Here is a 20,357-nt window from a genome sequence, read left to right on the forward strand (position 1 = left end):
TGAATTTTTTCGCCGGACATTCGAAAAAGAATTCTCTTAATTTTATTTCCTTAAATGTCGAAGAATTAAATTAGAAACATATAATTAGTAGCATGCTAGTAATTTTTATAATGATAGTATTTATGTATTTACATAATAAGGAATTACCGAAGGTTCTTTAAGTGACTGCATAATAAGGATTTACCGAATAAGGAATATCTGAGTTTTAAATCGTAAATGTTGATCCTAGGTATGTAAAATATTTACAATATTAGTATTTGTTCGTTTATTTATGTTTGCATTAGTTGTGTTAAATATTCTACAGCTCTCTTTACTGACCTCTTACATTGGGTATCCAAATTAGAATAACCTTAGCTTTAATTCCATAAATGTCGATCCTAGATATAAAACCTTGTCTTCTATTACTGTTTAGAGTACTGGTATTTTTACTTTTACTCATGCCTATAATATTTCTGTTCATATGTACTATATATAGATCCCTCCCCTCCTCTGACTTCTTACAAAGATATATAAATTAAAATAATCACAATTTTAATTACTTAAATGATTGATGATCGTAGATATGCATATTAAACTAAATGTTGCGTAAACAACAATAAAAAATACAGCATTTTAAGAAATTTTAGAAAAATTGTAAATCATTATATTTTTTAAATGATAAAATCTAATTCTTTATATCGCCCATGCATTATACTAACACCTTCAATAAGCAGAACGTTCTCCATAACTGATTATTTGTTATTCAACAAAAACACGAGAGGTGGACTAACTCTTCTAAAAAAATAAGAATCTTTTAAAAAATTGTAAGTAAATTGTAGATTAATATATTTTTTAAATGATAAAATCTAATTTTTTATATCGCCCATAAATATGCTAACACATTCAATAAGCAAAATGTTCTGCTTACGCAGATTATTTGTTATGCAACAGTAGCAAGAGAGGTGGACTAACTCTTCTAAATTAAGAATGATTATATTATATAACAACAGTATTTTGATAAAGGGAATCCAAGAACAACAAAAGGGAGACTTCCTTTTAAATCCTGTTTTTACAAGGCTTGGAGTTTTTAAAACCTGCCAGGAACGGGTTTTTTTACCGGAAAGAATGAAAGATGTTATTGAGAAGCAGAAATCAGCTTATTATATTCATCTTGAGTGTGGATTTAGGAAAGACGAAAGGGAGGAATCGATACCTGCTTTAAATTTCCCGTTAACTACTCTCATCTGGGCACTATCCTTCCAGGGTTTCCAGAAAAACGATTCGCTAATTTTTGGTCTTGGAATCGAAAAAATGAGTCTGTTTTTATTTTCACTTTTATTACCTTCATCATTTATTTATTTATTTATTTATAATGCTGTTCTATCACCATTATTTGATTTAACTTTATTTATTTCTTCTCTTATCATTTTTATTCCTAAATTTCGAGTGATTGCTTTATTATTTTTTTTATGCTTTGATAGTTATATGTCTGTTAGGAAGGACTCATTATCAATTAAATTAAATGCACTTACGAATAAATTTTGGTACAGTATGTAAAGAAGTTGAAGAAATCTGTGCATTCATGGATGTTGTAGTCACTCTAAAATGCAATGATTTAGATTATAAATGCAAATATTATTCCTTTGAGAAACGCGGGTCAATCACTTTTGAACGATTTGTTTAACAAAGGGGTGACAGGTAGCAAGTAGAGTAAGCATATTTTTTTAGTCATAATAGAATAAGCATATTCTTTTAGTTCTTTTTAGTCATTGATGTGCTTTTTCTTTCAGTTCTCTCTCTCTCTCTTTCCCTCTCTTACTTGCCATTTTAAATCTATGGCCTTACTTAAATTCTTAATTTGTATATTTATTGCTTTTATTTTTATGACTAATTAACTTTTACGGATTATCTGCAAGAGTTACTTAATCCCGCTGATATCAGGGTTTTATTTATTTCTAAATAAAGTATAAACATCTCCATCTTTCATATCATCCCACTTTTTTAGAGGCATGAACGTCTTCTGGCGCAAACGTAAAAGTGAGGAGAGTTTTCGTATCTGTTAATAAGCAGTAACATGGAGTGAATAATACCATAAACAAAGCGTCAAGTGATCATATCTACAAATTTTAAGTTATATACAAAAATAATTTGATTGATTGAACAAAAATTATCAGATCTGAGCTTTCGTGTTTTGGTATAAGAAGAAAGCATTCTGAATTATCTACGTAATCACTGTATAAGACTTTAATTTCTAAAACAATTGCATATCAGAAACTTTAATATTCTTCACTCAGATGGTTTCTTTTTTCTTTTGCACAGTGGCAGATTGTACATTAAGGCCGCAGAGATACAGCACACCTCGATTATTTTTTTTAAAATTGCACCCGGAGATCAAAGAAAATGGGAGAATAGTAATAAAAATGTGCAGAGAAAACAGAAAATGAATCAATAAGGAGAAATGCAGGTCAGGGCTAGCCTTCAGGTAACTCATGGAGATCTATTGTACACACAACTCATTGACTGATTTGAAGACCAATGTTAATTCTGTCTCCTAAATTTATAATCTTCTGAGCTTTAATTCAACCAGATCTAGGTTTAAGAGCGGCAAATGATTTTTATTTATTTTATATCATTAATAATTTCCACTGAAAGTTTGTTTTCGTTTTTTCAGTGTTTTCTTTTTTTCTTTCTTCCCCCCCCCCCACTTTTGCTTATTATATGTGTATAAATTTAAGTTTTGCTTTTGCTTTTTGACACGACAGAAATACTTTTGGTTTATTAAATGTTTATTTTCTTGTTATAGAGCTCACTGTTCGACAAAAAAAGTACGTAGATAATTTTCTAAATTGTTATTCGGATGAAAATTTTATGAATTATCACTTGTTAGTAATTATTGCAAGTAAAGCTGATGGCCAATTTAGATAATTTATTACAGTTTGACATGAATTTAATAATTTTATTGAATTCAGTGTTCGATCGTGGGCAATTTATTCCTGAAATGCAGTTAATACATAAAAACCTGAAAACTAAATATATTTTGGGGACGTTTTATTTTTCGACCTGATTGTAACCAAAATTCGACATAGTTGTGGTCACAGGATAAAATTTCATTTAATTAATTCATTGCGTTTACATACATATGAAAGTGTGGAACGACAGACAGTCAACTCTTTAGCAGATTTAGCTCAAAATTTGATAAGGAATTTTATAGCAAATGTTAAACCTTATTACCAAATTTTATATACTTAGCTTTTTGCGTTTCTGACGGAAGGTCTAATTTTTCTAGTTTATTGCAATTCTGAAATCTGAGGTCACTTCGGATGGAAATCTGTCTGATTTCCTCGTACGGGATGCTGTTCAAAATTTGATAAAAAATATCTATAAATTTCAGTATTAATCCATATATTAATTCATCCGTACAGTTTAAAACTTTGCTAATTCATCATTTTTACAGATAGACAAAAAGACGGACAGACATCATGCCAAAAATGTGTGTTTCAGACCCAGGAAGGTCTGAAATGTAGAGATTTGCAAAAATTCTGAGTTCAAATTTTTGTTCGATTACAATATCATCTTCTATAATCCGAAAAAGAAAAAAAAAACATCGTTTCAATTCGTGTTAGTTGAAATGTCAAATGAAATTCAGGGCTTAATGTTTAAGGTCCATTCGAACTTAGAAATCACCAGGACAAGAACTTATTCATTCACTTCAAATGTTCTATTGCATATGAATGTACGCAATAAGGCAGTGACAATTCAGCTGCTACTTAAGAGTCACTGAGCTAAGGGATGTCGTAGATAGGTCGTTTAATCGGAATTACTTTAAATGCCAACTAAACAAATTTGTAAAAATTACAAATTCTATTTATTAGATAAAGTTATTAAATAAATTATTAAAGATCAAATTATAAAATGCTGCGATAACCTTGAATCATCAGACGCATTATTCAATAAATTAACATAATTCTATGGCAATAATATGTATTCGTTGAAGGTCTTGTAAAATAATATTTCTTAATATTATATATATATATGGGGGGGGTGTTAAAATAATAAAAGTGGGTTGAATTTCATTTCAAAAATAAAATTCATTGTTGAAAAGTGCATAAAAATTTCTTTAAAAAATTGTCAAAATTCAAGGAAAAAATCGCAATAGGCATCTTGCATTTGTGTCATTAAAAATCAATTTTAAAATTTAAAATGGTATAAAAATTAAATTTGTGATATAATATCTTTTTAAATTATAGTGTCAAAATTTAGCTTCATTTTTAATGTATTAAATTAGAATAAAAACAGCTTTGAAGTACACAATTCTATCTGTTAAAATATATTCTATAACCGGTTTTGATAGCTCTAGATCTAATGGTCTGTTTTGTAGAGATCTGACCCAAACATAAATTTTTTTATAAGTACAATTTACTGGCATTTGCATTTGGATAATAATTGTCTTCATTTTCCCCAATAGCATTTATATAAATCCAAAATTCATTAAATGAGATACATCGAAAAAGTGGAATATCGTAAGATAAATTTTGTCTTTAAGGAAATGAATATAATGAACTTTAAGTCATTTTAAGTAAGATAAATCCTGAATCTTCTAATATAAATACCGATATTAAAAAATATCTCTGACAAATACACCTGTCAATAAAAAGAAGGAGGTTATCACCTGCTTTACGGGAATGAACTTCTTTTGGGATGTCAACAAGAACCAGTGAACGTGACAGAACTGTTTTTGCTCAATATGATATAACGGAAACTTGATACTAAATGCTAATGAAAGTAATTACTTTGGATTGCAGAATTTCCGGTCTTTTCCCTATTAGAATTTTTATCTCTGCCAAATATTTCTAGTAGAAATACATCTTTTGGGTTTGATATTTTATAATGCGAAAAATGGCTTAGTAACTTTATTATAAGTTTGCATTTTTTTTTTCTGAAGTGTTCTTTGTTTGTTTCGATTATTCACCAAAAACATTTCAGACTTTGAGTTTGTAATCGTATTTTATATCTTTAGTCAGTCTAGTGTCTGTCTGTCTTTTATAGCTTCTGTCAGTCTTGACTAGACATTTTTCTAGTGTCATTTAATTTAGAATTTATGTGTTTCTTTTGTGTATGAAGTTTTGTCTTGTTTGTATTTTATCACATGTTTTTATCTCTTTACAAAAACGAGTGACAATTTTGCAATATAAAATTTCACAAGCAAAGCGTTAAACTCCATCAGTGACCTGTTCATTTAGATGTCTTTTTAAACTGCAAATATTTTTGAAATTATGTTTTTTTTAAAAATTTCTCGATAGAATTCTCTTCATAATTCTTTTTAAAATCATTTTCAATAATTAAAGAAATTAAAATTTAAAATTATACTTAATCTTTAAAATGATCTTATTTAAAATAAGCTAAATGCAATAAATTATAATATACTTAGAATTGATTTGAATTTTTTTTAAAGATGAAAATATATTTAATAAGCGAAGACGATAAAACAGAACTGAACGCGCAGTGTAGTTAGTCAACTATGTCGGTTGATGCCTTTTGCTGTTGATGAAATAATTTATACTTTTTACATTTTAGTTTCTCAGTATTAGAGTTTTCAGCATCTTCTTCTGCATAACATTTGTGTTCCATTGTATTCAAATTTTTTACTTTTCTTTAGCATTAGAGTTATCTGATTCGCCCTTGGTGTGTGAAGATTTTATTTGTTTAATCATAGAAGGACTAAATAACTCTTGAAACTATTATTTGCTATCAATCTGGATCAACACTTTGTTTTTCAATATGGTAATGCTTATAGGATTGCGTATTATCTATAAATCACATCATAAAAAGATAATTCAAAACATTCTACAGGATATGTTATAGGATCTAGAGCTACCGATTTCGTTAAGTAGTAATTCTCATATTATCAATGTTAGTTCAAAAAATTTATCAAAATTTTAATTATATTTTTAATTAAAAATTAATTAACACTTTGTTTTTTTTATTCTATAACTTAAAAGCATATTGCATACAAAAACTATTTTTAATCATTTTGAAATTAAAAAAGCAAGCTTTTTAATGATATTACTTTTATTTTCGCGCAATTTTTTCTCTTCTATTTTAATAAAATTATTAGAATAGTTTAAACTAAATTCCACAACCATATAGATGTCTTTACACAGTTTTAGAACCATTTTGGAGCCATTTAATTAATATCTGAAATGTGAAGACTATTTTTTTTTAAAATGTTCGAACTGATAACTTTTTTTGAATTATAAATCAACATCGTGATTTGTATGATAGAAGAACTTTTCATAAAATTCAAAGGTATTAATTTCCATTCATCTTCTACTACTTTCCAGATGCCATCAATCGTGGTGGTTTGTGCTTTGAAAGAGCTCTTTCCACAGATGAACTTCAGAGAGCTTTGCAGTAATATAATGAAAAAATACATAAATATTAAGCTTTCAGTTATTTCAAAGAATGTAGTAGTACTTTCTTCAAACAATGAATTCAAAGAAGTAATTCTTCTTCAAAAAATGAATTCAAAGAAGTATTTCTTTTTCAAAGAATGAAAAAATAAAACCGCTACAAAGAATAACACAATTTAGAGACAGTCGATAATTTGGTGATTTCGGAACGGAAACACTAAATTCAATAATTACTATGAATGCACAGAAAATGGATTATTCAAAATTTCATAATTGTTCGAATGATAAAAAATACCCTTACCGATATAAACGACTTCAATATAAAATTTGATGAAAATAATCCTTTATAATCAGAATTAGGAATATATTTTTAATGTGTTGATCACCTCTCCTTATATAAAATATAGCATCGGCAATTTTTTATGGAATTCCCCTTCTCATGTTTTGAACAATCTGTATAAGAAATTTGTTTTCTTTCTGTTCGTTAGTTAGTTGGAGATAGAAGTCTTTAAACATGCAAATTTTTTTTTATGGCTGCACTGAATATTAATTTTAATTTTCTTGTATTCAAACTACGTACCCGTGTAAAATTTTGCAATCGGAAACAGGTTGATTTCAAAATTAAGTGCAACTCCCCGAGTTTGACATCATTTGCTAAAAAATAATAATTTAGAATTATGTCTGTTTATGTTAATATGTTAACTTCTTTCAAAAATTAGGCCATCAGGATGCATATTAATTGGCATACAAACCTGAATTTATCAAAAATCCAAACAGATAACCATTTCATGATAATCTGATGTTTTTAAAATTTATTTGGCTTCACTGCAATTATTATAATTTAGACAAGCATTAATAAAAATATTATTGATAATTTAAGAAACACTGATAACAGTCGAAGAGATAAAATTTTGACATTCTGTTCTGATTTAACTTTTATTAGAAGATTTTAGAAAGAAGCTAAAATCAAACGGGATAGTTATATTCTATTAGTCAACTTTTTCTGCCTGTCATTTTCAGTATCAATCGATCGAATCAAAATTCTAACTGCCGCTATTGATTTTTATTATACCTTACTAAAACATTTGCTATAACTTACAATTTTACACATGATGTGAAAATGTAAAGTGTAGATTCTCTAAATGTTACACATGACGTGAAAATGTAAAGTGTAGATTCTCTATATATTACACACGATGTGAAAATGTAAAGTGCATATTCTCTACATATTATGCACGATGTGAAAATGTAAAGTGTAGATTCCATAAATTTTACACACGATTTAAACATTTAAAGTGTAGATTCTCTAAATTTTACACATAATGTGAAAAGTTAAAGCGTAGAATCTCTAAATTTTACACGACATGTGAAAATGTAAAGCGTAGATTCTCAAAATTTTACACATAATGTGAAAACGTAAAGGGTAGATTCTCTATATTTTACACACGATGTAAAAATGTAAAGTGTAGAATCTATAAATTTTACACATAATGTGGAAATGTGAAGTGTAGATTCTTTAAATTTTACACACGATTTGAAAATCTAAAGTGTAGATTCTGTAATACTTTTATAGGATTATTATTAAGCTTTAATGAGTGTTAAATATTCAAATCATACAAAAGAATTTTAAACATAAATAAGTAGACAAATGGCATCAACAATCTGATCAAGATACTTATAATTGTCACTGTCTAGGGCTAAAGGAAGATTTTTCATTAATATTTCTGTATTCAGATGGCAGCGTAATTTTATCGAAAAGATATATAATTTTTGTAACCACTCCATTTATTCTTTATCTGATTTTTTTACCTTTTTATTCTTTACAGAAACATAACAAATATTGATCTTGGAATAAAAGAAGAAATTTAATCTTCGCAAATCTTCGAATTCTGCGGTGTTAGAAGAAAGGACAAAATGGCTTCCACAGAAAACAAAAATTCTACAGATGTTTACATTATTTCCTACGAATCTACTGAAAAATTGCAGAAAGAAAAACCTGAGCGATTTGACAAAGATATACTCAGATATAAAATCATCTTTTTCCTGCATAATGGAGGTAATAATTTGTAGAACTTTTCTTCCTAAATTTCTTCCTGAAAAATTTGTGATTTTGTTATTTCTGAGAAAGTTACCCTGCTAATCTAATTGGATATTAAAGCTTTGTTTCTGAAAAAAAAGAATCCGTTTAAAGGAGCTCATTTTAGAAAATAACTGTTCACAGAAATATGTATACGAATGATATTAAAACTTAAATTAAACAAAAAGGAGCTGTTTGTTACAAGAAAGAAAATTTACTTGAATAACAATGAATTTTAGTTTCATTTTTTAAGTTGCAATTCTTAGATCCAGCAAAGTTTTAAATCTTTCCGACACCAATGAAACAAATGTAACAATCATTTTGCATATAAAACTCTTCATAAAAGAGTGTCATACAAATAAGATATTATTTTTTAAAAAATTTACTTCACAGTCCTATGTGGGTTTTCAAACAGTCGCAATCTGTCACCTCATGGCTTAATCTATCCAGGAAAATTATTCTATTATAATGTAATTTCAAAAAGCGACAGAAAAAATCATTCCAGTTGCATAGTGATGGGCAAGTAACACAGGGAATATAATAGTGTTTTTTTCTACACAATCTTCATCAATAACTTAACAAGAGGACATACACATGGGGCATTGTTTTTTTTCACCCTCAATCTCATTTGGTTAGAAAAAAATAATATAAATGTCCTAACATCGTATTTCAATGGCGCTCCTTAGGACTGCCTGCGAACATTTATACTCTCTTACCTCTCTCCTGTAACTATTCTACAAAGAACTTCTTTTGCATTATGAATTATCAGTCTTCACCCTGAATATCTTTTATATTTTCCAGGCCTTGCAGCAGCCTTCTTTTACATTGCTGTGATCGCCAAAGAACAGGTGGGACTTACTTCATCATCGCTGGGTGCAGTGCTCACAGTGCAAATGTTCCTGTTCACTTTTACTAAACCTCTCATCGGGTACATAACCGACTATTTCAACAGCTTGAAGATCACCATATGTGTCCTAACTATTCTTGATCTCGCATGCTTTTTTTCATTGTTTGCAATCCCAAAAATTGATAGAGGGGGTGTTACAAATTCATCAACTATTTTCGAAGAGAAGGTATATAATGCGACAAACTTATGTGATCAGTGCCAAGATTTTCTACAGATTGTTCAGAATACCTCCGATTTTCCTCTGGTAGATTCTTCAGGTTTAAATCTGAAAGACAATCAATTTCATTGTCAATCATATATGCTTTGCTATTTGAAGAATGAAACTTATTTTGATAGTTCAAATATATTTTCAATAGTCAATAATTCTGAAGGCAGTGTTTCGTACCTTAATAAAGCTAATACCAATAAGCAAAACTGTGTATTATTTTGTGAACGAAATGATACATTTAGTGCCAACTTTCATTCAAATCGAAACATATCATGCCAAAATTTCACCAATTGCATAGAACTAAATTATTTACAGAATCTGAAACCTAATAAAAGAAATCAAATGTTGAAAAATGTGTCTTTTATTAGTTGTCCTGAAATGTTAAAAAATCTTCAAAAGACCCCTGCTTTGCGCAAAATAGAGGAAACTTCAGAAAACAGACTAACAGATTCTACGACGAAGTACATCAATGATTTTTATACGTACCAATTTTGGATGTTTGCGATTCTTTTTACAATTTCAAATATATGTGAAAATGCCAATTTCACTTTAGTAGACACTGCTTGTTGTGAAAATATTGAAAAGTCCAAAGCTGATTTCGGCAAGCTACGCTTATGGGGGAACGTTGGATGGGGCTTGTTCTCTCCTATTGGAGGTCTATTAAATGATTATACAGGGGGATTTTTTGCATCGACGGTAGTGATGGCAGCACTTCTTCTGTCGTTTATGTATAACATTATTCAGCTAGATCTTGTAAAACCTAACTATTCCAGTAATATCTGCCGTGATGTTGGAACCGTCTTCAGGTCAAAAGAGTTCTTGTCTGTTGAACTGATAAATTTAATGAATGGTATAGGGAGTGGTATTGTTTGGTTTTATTTATCATGGTTCTTAACCGGTTTAGGTGGTAGCAAGCTTCAGTATGGACTGAGCGTGGCGGTGCAGAGCTTTGGTGGAGTGATTCCTTTTATGTTCTTTTCTGGTTGGATCATTCGAAAAATTGGTCATTACCGAATCGTAAGCTTTACGTTGTTGATCAATGGACTCCGCTTTCTTTTCTACAGTGAACTTTATGAACCTTGGTGGATACTTCCTATTGAACTTAGTCATGGAATTACATACGGACTTTATTACGCAACCTTAGCTACTTATGGGAAATTAAAAGCCAAGCCTGGGACTGAAGCAACAACTCAGTCCATCCTGTTCACTACGCACGAAGGATTAGGTAAGGAAAACTGTTTTTATTTCAATAGCACTAATATTTTCCCCTGATTTCATTCTTATTTCTCCAAAAATTAAAAATATAACGCACTGATGAATTTTGTTTCTCATAATTTTAAATTCAAACTTGGTATTTTTTAAATTTATTGAAACATATCCCAATTAAGACTGAAAGGTATTTTCATTACAATCATTTCCTTCGAATAATATTTATGCTTATGTTAAAGCTTTTATTATTATGTAAACTTGAATGTAAAAAGTATAGAATATAGTGACTAAGACTATTAAGTTACAGTTAGTATAAATCAAATATTTGAGGGCTTGAATGAATACGCTTAAATGATGCTTGCTTGCGAGAGCTTGAGGCAAAAGAAAGGCAATGAGATGTTTGGTTCTTCAATTTTAAGTTTTTTCCAAAGTGCAACTCTATAGACTGTACACTTTGAACACTTTAATAGAATGTATCAAATGTCCTTGTCTTCGTTGCTCTTGATGTACAAGGGGTTTTCAGAAAGACTGAGTTATGATCGATTTACAAATAATACGTGCAATGAGTCTATCTTGAACTATACTTCAAGTCCATTTAGTGACAGTAATGATGTCTGGAAAGTCCCCAATTAAAGCTCGATATTTTCTCCTATGATAATTGTCTGAGACTAGTTGAATGGATCTTTTTCTCAGAATGGAGATCATATCCACGAGAGAAATACAATATATGAAAGGCGAGGATTCTATAAAGCCCTTTCAAGATTATGAGTATTTTATTAGTATGAGCTCAATATTATTGATATCGAAGAAATTTTACGCTCATTTAATGTAATATATTTTATATTGAATATTGCACGTGTATATAAAAATATTGAATGAATATTTTGCGAGTAGAAAGTTAATATTTAATATTATTACAAAAGATTACTATGCCAAGTGTCTAATTCATCAACGCAAACATGACTCATTGCATTGCTATTAACACACAAGAACTTTGTCAATAATATAAAAAAAAATCTCACGTATCTCTTATTGGAAACTCTCTCGAGACGGTATGCAACGACATCGATAAAGGAGCCATTAACTAATTGACACCCTTTATATGCCGCTAAGCGATCTGGGAACTTGTTAATTTATACGACATCTTCCCATTACCGTATTCAAGGTAGTCGATATTGGTCAATCGGGAGAATAAGATGTCCTGGATAAAAAATTATTTATCAGAATCAGTACTGAAAATCAATGATCTATAAGTAAGTAGATCATTGATTTCCTATATAAGCAAATGCCAGATCTAGGGCCAATGTTTTCTGACCTAGTCTAATATAGGACATTACCTTCCATAGCTCCTAGTCGCCTGGTCGCAGTCGAAATGATATAAACAATTGCCAATAAATTTTCTCAAAGCCATAAAAACTTTTTTTTTTAGAATTATTTCATATTGCCGTTGTATGTTTCTCCAAAATTTTTACAAAGAGATGAGTAATGCTATAGTATATCTTTATTGTTCGATGACCATCAAAACTAGATTATTATACCAAAATTTTTAAGCTTTCAAAAACTAAGAAACCTTTGATGTTTACATTTTAAAACCTTTTTTGTGATATTATGTGAAAATTCAAATCAATCTAGAGGTTTGAAGTAATACGTATATACTTCAAATAATTTAAGAAAATATGACAAAACCCTGTCAATAAAGATAAAAATTTAGGAAGTTATGTTTTATTTTAAATTCTCATATTTGACAGTCACATTTTCAGATATTTTCTAAGTAAAATTGGAAAATTCATATGAGATCCAAACCCATTCTGAATTATTCATATGATCACCATGAAATTTTCCAAGTATGGTTATAAAAGTACACTGAAGAAAATCATTCAAAATCGAAGCATTATTTACTATTGTTTGGTTTCAGTGCTCAATACCTTATACATTTTAAGAAAAAAATTATCATATTTAACATTTGATAAAATACATCAAACATATCTGGATACTTATCATATTGTACAATTTTTAAGTTGTGTTTGGAAATGAATTTTAGCCGCATTTGTTTGCTTGGGTTACTTTATTAAAAAAAAGTAACTAAGAGAGCTAGTGAAATCCATGTTTGACCGCTTATATCTGATTGATTTGCTTTAAATATACATTTGTGGGTTTAAAATTAATAACTTAACTTTAAAATTCGCATTTGATCGAACAGTTGAAAAAATGTATCTTATATAACTATTATCAAGATCTATCAAATATTTTAAGTATTTCGTCGCTTAAAAATAATACCTTCTTATTACAATTTTCCAAGTTTTACCAAAGAAATTTTAATTTTTGGACCTATGATAACCTATGATAAATCTTTTTTTTCCAAATTTGATATAAACATGAGACCACATATTTGTAATAGATTTGAAAAAATCAGAAGTATTAATTATTAACTGCAAAAGATTTAATTTTTTTTCCGTCCTGCAAAATTTGAAAAATTAAGATAGATGGAGTTGGGTTAAGTAACGATTTGTTACTTCACAAATAATTGCACTTAAAAGTGCTTTTAGTGGCTTTTTTGTTTTTAAAAGATTCTATGTATTAGCCATTTTAGATATTTTCAATAATCTTTCGTATTATTACTCGGTTTATATCAAGGATACTGTTCAATTGCTCTTATACTTATAAGATAAAAACAGTTTGGACTTCATTTATTACAGTCGTAATAGAGCAATTATTTACATTTAGGGATTCACATGTCAATTACTTGGTACAATATCATGAAAATCATAAATCAACCCTATCATAGTTATTGTAAATAGCAATAAATGTACTCATACACACTGAAAAAACTACCCATATCCAGAATTTGTTTCCATCATAAACATCATAATTAAACAGTGTTTTGATGATTCAGTTTGACGTTAGTTTACTATCAACGTAATTATAACTGTTTAAAGTGATGCTTATTATCGTCAGAAAAGAATAGATATTACATAAAATTTTTATTTGAATCTTATTTTCAAGGAGATATTGAATGAAATTTTGATTCCTAGCTTTATTCCACTTCAAATTTTTTAAATGTTTTATTCATTATTTATTTTAATTTTAATCAAAGTATAACGAGACAGATAAATAAATTTGAAGTTCTTTTTAATATTCCACAATATCCTTAATATACTGTAAATAAAATATAAACTAAAACCTTTTACTTTTGAAAAAAGAAAGTACACTTCAATAAGAACGTGGGAGATAGAAATTTATATGAAAAATACATAATATTAATCAGAAGCCATTTGAATATTTGCTTAAATAATTTAATAATTCAAATTCTGATAATCCATCATCTGTATAAAATTCAAAACAAATAAAATTTTATTTTTTGAGAAAACTTGAATTTCTTGTTTTTCTTAATTTTCCATTATTGAGTTTTATACGCTGAGAATTTGAAGCTGACATCATAAGATGATCATTAAGCATTATGATGCAATCATTTTAATGAATAAAAAAGACCGATTTCAGTTTTATATTAGTATTCTGTCCTGTGATGATTCATTGAAAGTAAAACCCTCATTTGGATAAGATTATCATTATTTCGATGATGAAGTTGTTCGAAAGTAATTGGGCGCATTAAAAATAGGTACACTTTCAATAGCTATTATGTAAGCAATTAAAGCAAACACTGGCATTTTGTCATTCATGTTTATTAATTCATTGATTTGTATATATTAATCTGGAATTAATGAATACATAATTTTATTTTACAGTTAGGATTATTAAATTGAGCTATAAATTAATTGAAGGCCTTATTGCTTGAAATGTCATGAAAAAATGTTTATAGTTATGAGGGTGCATTGATTTATCTTCGCATTCGAAAAATCGCACTCCCAATGAGTTTCTTTTTGGAGGTAACCGAAAACGATGTTTATAGCTCAAGGTCAGATACAAATGATAAGTAGAGCCTCATTGAACGTTATGTCCCAAATATCAAATGATAAGTGAGGTTTATAGTTCTATTGACAGGTTTTATCTCTACCAGTAACAAAGCAGAATGTATGCCTGTGTGTATTTTACCGTGTATAATTTCTGAAAATATTATTGCACAAAATAGATATTTAAACTCTTTTAAATTTTAAAAATGGCATTTAAGTGATAAAAATTAATTGATTTAACAATAAAGATGATGCCATCATTGAATTTTAAAACTTAAATTCTGGCATTTAAATGATTTTAAAATGATATCAGTTTAAAAATTGTTAAAAATAGGACAAATATTTCGTGAATTTTGATTTAAAAACATATTCTTTACATAATATTTAATAATAGATTTCGTTGTTTCATTGAAAATCAAACCGCTTTTAATATTTCATACAGCATTTATAGCATGATTTTTTTACCATTGATGAAAGTTAAGAAAAAAGAATTCTGCTAATATCTGCTTAGTTAACGCAAAATCGGAAAATGAAATTACGTTATTGCAAACTGTAATGTAGTTTGAAATAAATTAACAGATACTTAAGATGGTAATAGTACTATGATGTCATGAGATTCTACACCTTCAGGAAAAATTCATATATGTTATAAATAGAGCAGGTGTAAGGCTATTAAAATAGCACAGCTTATATCATAATTTGTTGCTTAAAAAGACAGTTGAGGAAAGTGAAATTCAGCACAAGAAATATCAATGAAATTAAGCAGCAATCAAATTAATTTTCCTGCGGACAAATGGTCGTCAAAAGCGGCTAGACAGTAATATAAACGTAATGACCAACATTTCTACTGTTCCCTGTAACTAATTCGATTTTACATTAGTACTGAGCAATGAAACATCAACGTGTGTTATTTTTTCTTCATTTAATATTTATTCAAATGCCGGGTCTACATTCGACCAGTTATAAGACGGCCAGTAAGCAGCGCATGCGTAAAAAGGCTAAAAAATGCTGTTCAGTCGATAGCAAGTAATTGCCATGATGGGACAACAACGTCCTCGAGGAAAATATCAGTTTGACAAATCGGTCAATGCAAGGATGGACAATGCTCAAGATAGCAGTCGGCCACAACAAATCCTGTCGATACTGCTACGTTCAGTGGTGGCAGGGTGGTTGGCTGTACGCAAGAAAGAAAGAAGTTACAACAACGTCCCGTTGTATTGTATTTTTTTCTTATTGCACATGCGTTTGTAGAATTTGGCTGGTTTTTTGGCGGAAAAAAATTTTAAAACTTATCATAGATTTATTCCGACATTTTTTTTCTCTTCGTTCTTTCTGATGGAGGTTGTGTTTTATTTGCCATTTTTTTCTATAGTTTTCCAAATTTAGGTATGTTGACCTTTTTTGTTACCATGTTTATTTGTGTAAATATCCATCATTTTAATATGAAACGCAGTGAAAAAAATTCAGGAACGCCAAAATGGCAATTTATAGCCAAGCATGGAATGCATGAATCTATCTTACGAAATTGTGGCAAACATAAACCAGTCCCTTTCTGCGCATGCACTGCCTACTGGCCGTCTTATAAATGGCCGAGTATAAACCACTTAAAGTACATGTACAGTTTCGGGATATATGTATAAGTAATTTAAGCAATAAACATACGAATAAATAAAAAAAATGCCATTTTTTTTTTCTTGTTCAGTTATATAAAATCTCTATTATTCAGAACCACAATTCAAAATTTGGGTCCAACATTTGATTTATAAAATTTCCTTTAAAAACACAAATATTAAATTTTGAAATGAATAAAAATTTCACCAGTAGTTTCCCTTCTAAAACCTTCCCTTCTAATTCTCCTTCGATATTATACAGAATAATATTTGTTGAATAATTTTTACAGACAAAAAATAAATTCTTAAGTAATGTAAACAATTAAAACTGAAATTATATTATCACGTTAAATCATGTTTTTTTCTTTCTACAGGTGCAGGAATCGGCTGCGGATTTGCTGGAATTGGCTTCGATTATTTCGGAGCTCACCAGACATTCTTTTTTCTCAGTGCATATTTTGGTTTCGATTTTCTCTTGAGTTTGCTTATGTATTTTTTATTTGTTCGCAAGCAAAAAAAGTGCATCACTATTAACTCAAAACTTTAAATGGAACAGAATGGAATAAAAAATACATCAATTTCACTGACATTTACTGTGGTATGTAAATTCCAGCCACTATTAATATTTTTAATTATGGGCTGAGTGCAAAATATTAATTTTGGCCTGAAATCATGTTTGTTAAATTATAAATACTATTTTAGAACTCATTTATTTTAGACAAAACCTCTAATTTAATAACTAAATTTTTAGTATTCCATACATTTAACATTTGGCGTTTTGGTTATTTTAAAGAAATCGAACCATTTATTGAAAAATGCTAATCTTATTTTCCCTGCCGTTTTTTAAAACGCATCCACAATAATATTCGTTTCCAGTATAATGCTTTTTATTATTATGTTAGAAAGTTTTTCTTTTTCTTTCACAGATAGGATTATAAATGCCAGAATATATTCACCTGTTCTTTTATTTATTTTTTCCCCTTATCGACGAATTAGTATATACGAGATTTCGTCGCCAACGTTGGCAACCCGAACAATCAAGCAAAATAATTCTACCAGCAACCCTTCGACTAATTCTTCTTTTATTTGTAGTTTATTTATTTAGTAGGCGATTTTTAAGAAACTTAAAAAGTATTTAACAAAAACTTATGCAAAAAATAATTCAATGAGATTTTCAAAAAAAGCATCCATTGTATTGCAGTCAAGTATACAATTGCAAAAGATTTCAAGTTAGCTATTTTCAACAGAAAAGTGAAATTTGGATAAAACTTTAACTAATCATTAACAATGATTTTTCAATACTTGCTGTAGCAGTCATCTTGCTTTGGCAAGTAAGCACCGTTTTAAGAGGTGTTCCAACTCGCATATTTTAACATCCTTTTCTTTTAGATGTTTCAAATAATCTCATTGGAAATTTTATAAAAATGGTATACTTGCTTATTAGGAATATTGGATATAAAGAAGTTAAAGCAGTATGTCCAGTAGTACATCTATTTTTTTCCCATCTTGCATTCAACTTTTTAAAAAATGACATCTATTCTATAAAGCAAATGTAAAAATCCATAAATAGTTTCCTTTCTATAAAAAATTAAACTATTTAATAAATTTTCTTTAAATTTAAATTCCATAAAACACAAGGAAAAATTTTGTGGTAAAGTTTACTTTACTAATTAAAAGCATGTTTCCATACATAGAAAAGATAATTTAATAATTAATTTTTGCCATTCCATTAACGGAAAACTTTATATATTTATTATACAAAGTTGAAGCTTTTGCTACAAGCAAAAACTTGGCTGAAAATATAGATATTTCAAACCATTTTGTTGATTTGCATCCAAATTGCCATTCGCAAAATTTAAATAAATTTTGTACTATTCTTTGAAATTATGTATAACTTATAAGAAAATAATTTTAGTCAGTTTAAAAATTGTTTTAATGCAATTGATATTCCCATTTTAATTAAAGTTGCAGGCGATAAGAGAATTTTAAGTATTATAATATTTCATTATTTTTTCTTTTTCACATTATTAAATATATTTAAATGTGTTGTTTTCTCGCACATTTTTATTCCTTCGAATGTTAACATAAACGTATTTTTTCTCTCACGCATATGATGTTTAAAGAGCTTAATTCAGCAAAAATTGAATGATGCTTGAAAACTCTAACTTTCTAAAGTACTACAATCTAACTGCCGTTGTATTGTAGTACTTTAATTTTATTCACAAATGAAGCATGAATTGTATGGAGTATTTTCTAAAAGCTTCTATGACAGTTAGAGAAATTCATCAGAATATTAAACTAAATTATAGAAATAAATCGTATCAGATTGAAGAAGCTGATGATCACGTGTGATCATTATGAAAGGGAATAATCATATGTGAATTATGTGTAAAAAAAACTTAAGGAATAAATATTGTTATTCCGCCTTTAGTTGTTTTAGCTGTTAAAGAGATTAAAAGAATGATGATGTTGAATGTTGACTATGAATATTAAAAAAATTATGATATTATGTTGTTTCACTAATCTGCAGATAAATTATTCCTTTGTTCTTTGTTTGTCGAAGTGCTAAAGAGCAGAACTCCAAATTCAGTTATGACAATTCTAAAAGAATTATTTTCTTGGATATAATAAACTTTGGTATCTTTTGTTTTGCAAGAGTAGTATTTTAATTAGTATAATAGATATTAAATTATTTCCTTTATAGCGTTTTTTATTCAATTTAAAGTCTCTTATGTTTGTCAAGGTGAAATTTTATAATAGATCATTCGTTCACTTGCTGATGTACTAGAAAATGAAATTATGTTCAATTGGATTTTCTCTATGACAACAAAATTCTTTTAATATTTCAAAAGTTAATTATCAATTAAAACATTGATTTTAAGTAAATTTTGAATTCATATAATACCACCTAATAGGGAATTAAAGAAAAAAAAATTATTTATTGACTGCAAAATTAATAAGAATTATTTTAAAGATTTATATTTAGAATGAAAGAAAAACATAGCTAATGAAATGAAAAGATTTTAATATACGTTTTTAATAGAGTACTCAAAAAATACAAAATACTATTTTGTAAATCAAAAACTTTGGTCAAAACAAAACCCATAAAATTGTAAAGATCTGAAACTAATAATACAAGGATATTAAGCCACAATGTATGTCATTAGAAAGAAAATTCCTGAATATTATTCTAATTTTAATATTAAAACTTTTATTTTATTTAAAGTGCTTCGGACTTTTATGGTTTTAATTTTGACTTCCAGATATTTTAAGATACTTTGAAGTACATTTACATAAATGAATATAATTTTAAAATAAATTTTGTTGTGTGTGTCAAGATATAGTCCATCAAAGCTGATTAACAAGAATAAATTAATATTATTATTATGAAAGATTAACAGCTGGTCGTCGAAGGTAACGTGTTGCCTTTAATATCTTAATTGAACGAAAAGGTAAAGTGAATGTGAATAAACACAATAATTAAATAAAAGGAAAGTATTATTTTCGCTGAATGTGTATGCAACACACCTGTTAGAAACATGATAAATTTGATTTTTTTTCGTCTAGCGTCGGCTTTCAGTTGTTTTAGCAGATTGAGTTCAAGATTTGGAATATATTTCAAATTCCAGGGGTGTTTGTGGGACCCCAAAAAATCCCCTGAAACTTTTACGGACTTACTACCGACATTTTGGAGTTTCGCGAAGGGGGGGGAAGAAATGAAAAATTACAATTATGAAGTATTGAATGACCTAATTATAAAAGTTCAATGAATTACTTTTTTTGCAAAATTAAGACCTTTGAACCCAGGTCACGTGATCGCACATCTGGTCGAACGAAGTCTCTCCCTTTTTTTTCTGCCGCGCCTACTTGCCGAAAAGAATCCAGAAGAGAATGTCCGAGAACTGGGGGAATGAGTCATAACTCGCAATAAGGAAAGAACAAAAAAGAAGTTTTTTCCCCATTTTCACGCATTATCACTGCCTTTGGATAAAGAAATTAAAAGTTTTCACCACACACACTGACCTTGCGTTTTCTGCTTTCAAAGCAAA

General features: G+C 28.5%; 1 protein-coding gene across 2 annotated transcripts; it reads left to right on the plus strand.

Moving 5' to 3' along the window:
* The first annotated feature begins 1,155 nt into the window (after positions 1 to 1,155).
* LOC129965596 (major facilitator superfamily domain-containing protein 6-A-like) lies at positions 1,156 to 18,898 on the plus strand. 2 transcript variants are annotated; one of them, XM_056079627.1, is made up of 5 exons: positions 1,159 to 1,294; positions 2,299 to 2,461; positions 8,216 to 8,445; positions 9,268 to 10,806; positions 16,683 to 18,898. In XM_056079627.1, exons 3-5 carry the CDS (start codon positions 8,304 to 8,306, stop codon positions 16,853 to 16,855), a joined length of 1,854 nt encoding a protein of 617 aa, XP_055935602.1. In that variant the 5' UTR covers positions 1,159 to 1,294; positions 2,299 to 2,461; positions 8,216 to 8,303; the 3' UTR covers positions 16,856 to 18,898. The 2 variants fall into 2 exon arrangements, with proteins under 2 accessions (XP_055935603.1, XP_055935602.1); XM_056079628.1 differs by lacking the exon at positions 2,299 to 2,461 and having other exon boundaries at positions 1,156 to 1,294.
* The last annotated feature ends 1,459 nt before the right edge of the window (positions 18,899 to 20,357 follow it).

Source organism: Argiope bruennichi, chromosome 4 (genome assembly GCF_947563725.1).
Source record: "Argiope bruennichi chromosome 4, qqArgBrue1.1, whole genome shotgun sequence".
Lineage (NCBI taxonomy): Eukaryota > Metazoa > Arthropoda > Arachnida > Araneae > Araneidae > Argiope > Argiope bruennichi.

Bases quoted from the DNA above. Each gene is read 5' to 3' on its own strand.
- LOC129965596 (XM_056079628.1), top strand. From the start codon at position 8,304: ATGGCTTCCACAGAAAACAAAAATTCTACAGATGTTTACATTATTTCC. The intron at 8,446-9,267 runs GTAATAATTTGT...TATATTTTCCAG, and splicing joins CTTTTTCCTGCATAATGGAG to GCCTTGCAGCAGCCTTCTTT. The intron at 10,807-16,682 runs GTAAGGAAAACT...TTCTTTCTACAG, and splicing joins CACTACGCACGAAGGATTAG to GTGCAGGAATCGGCTGCGGA.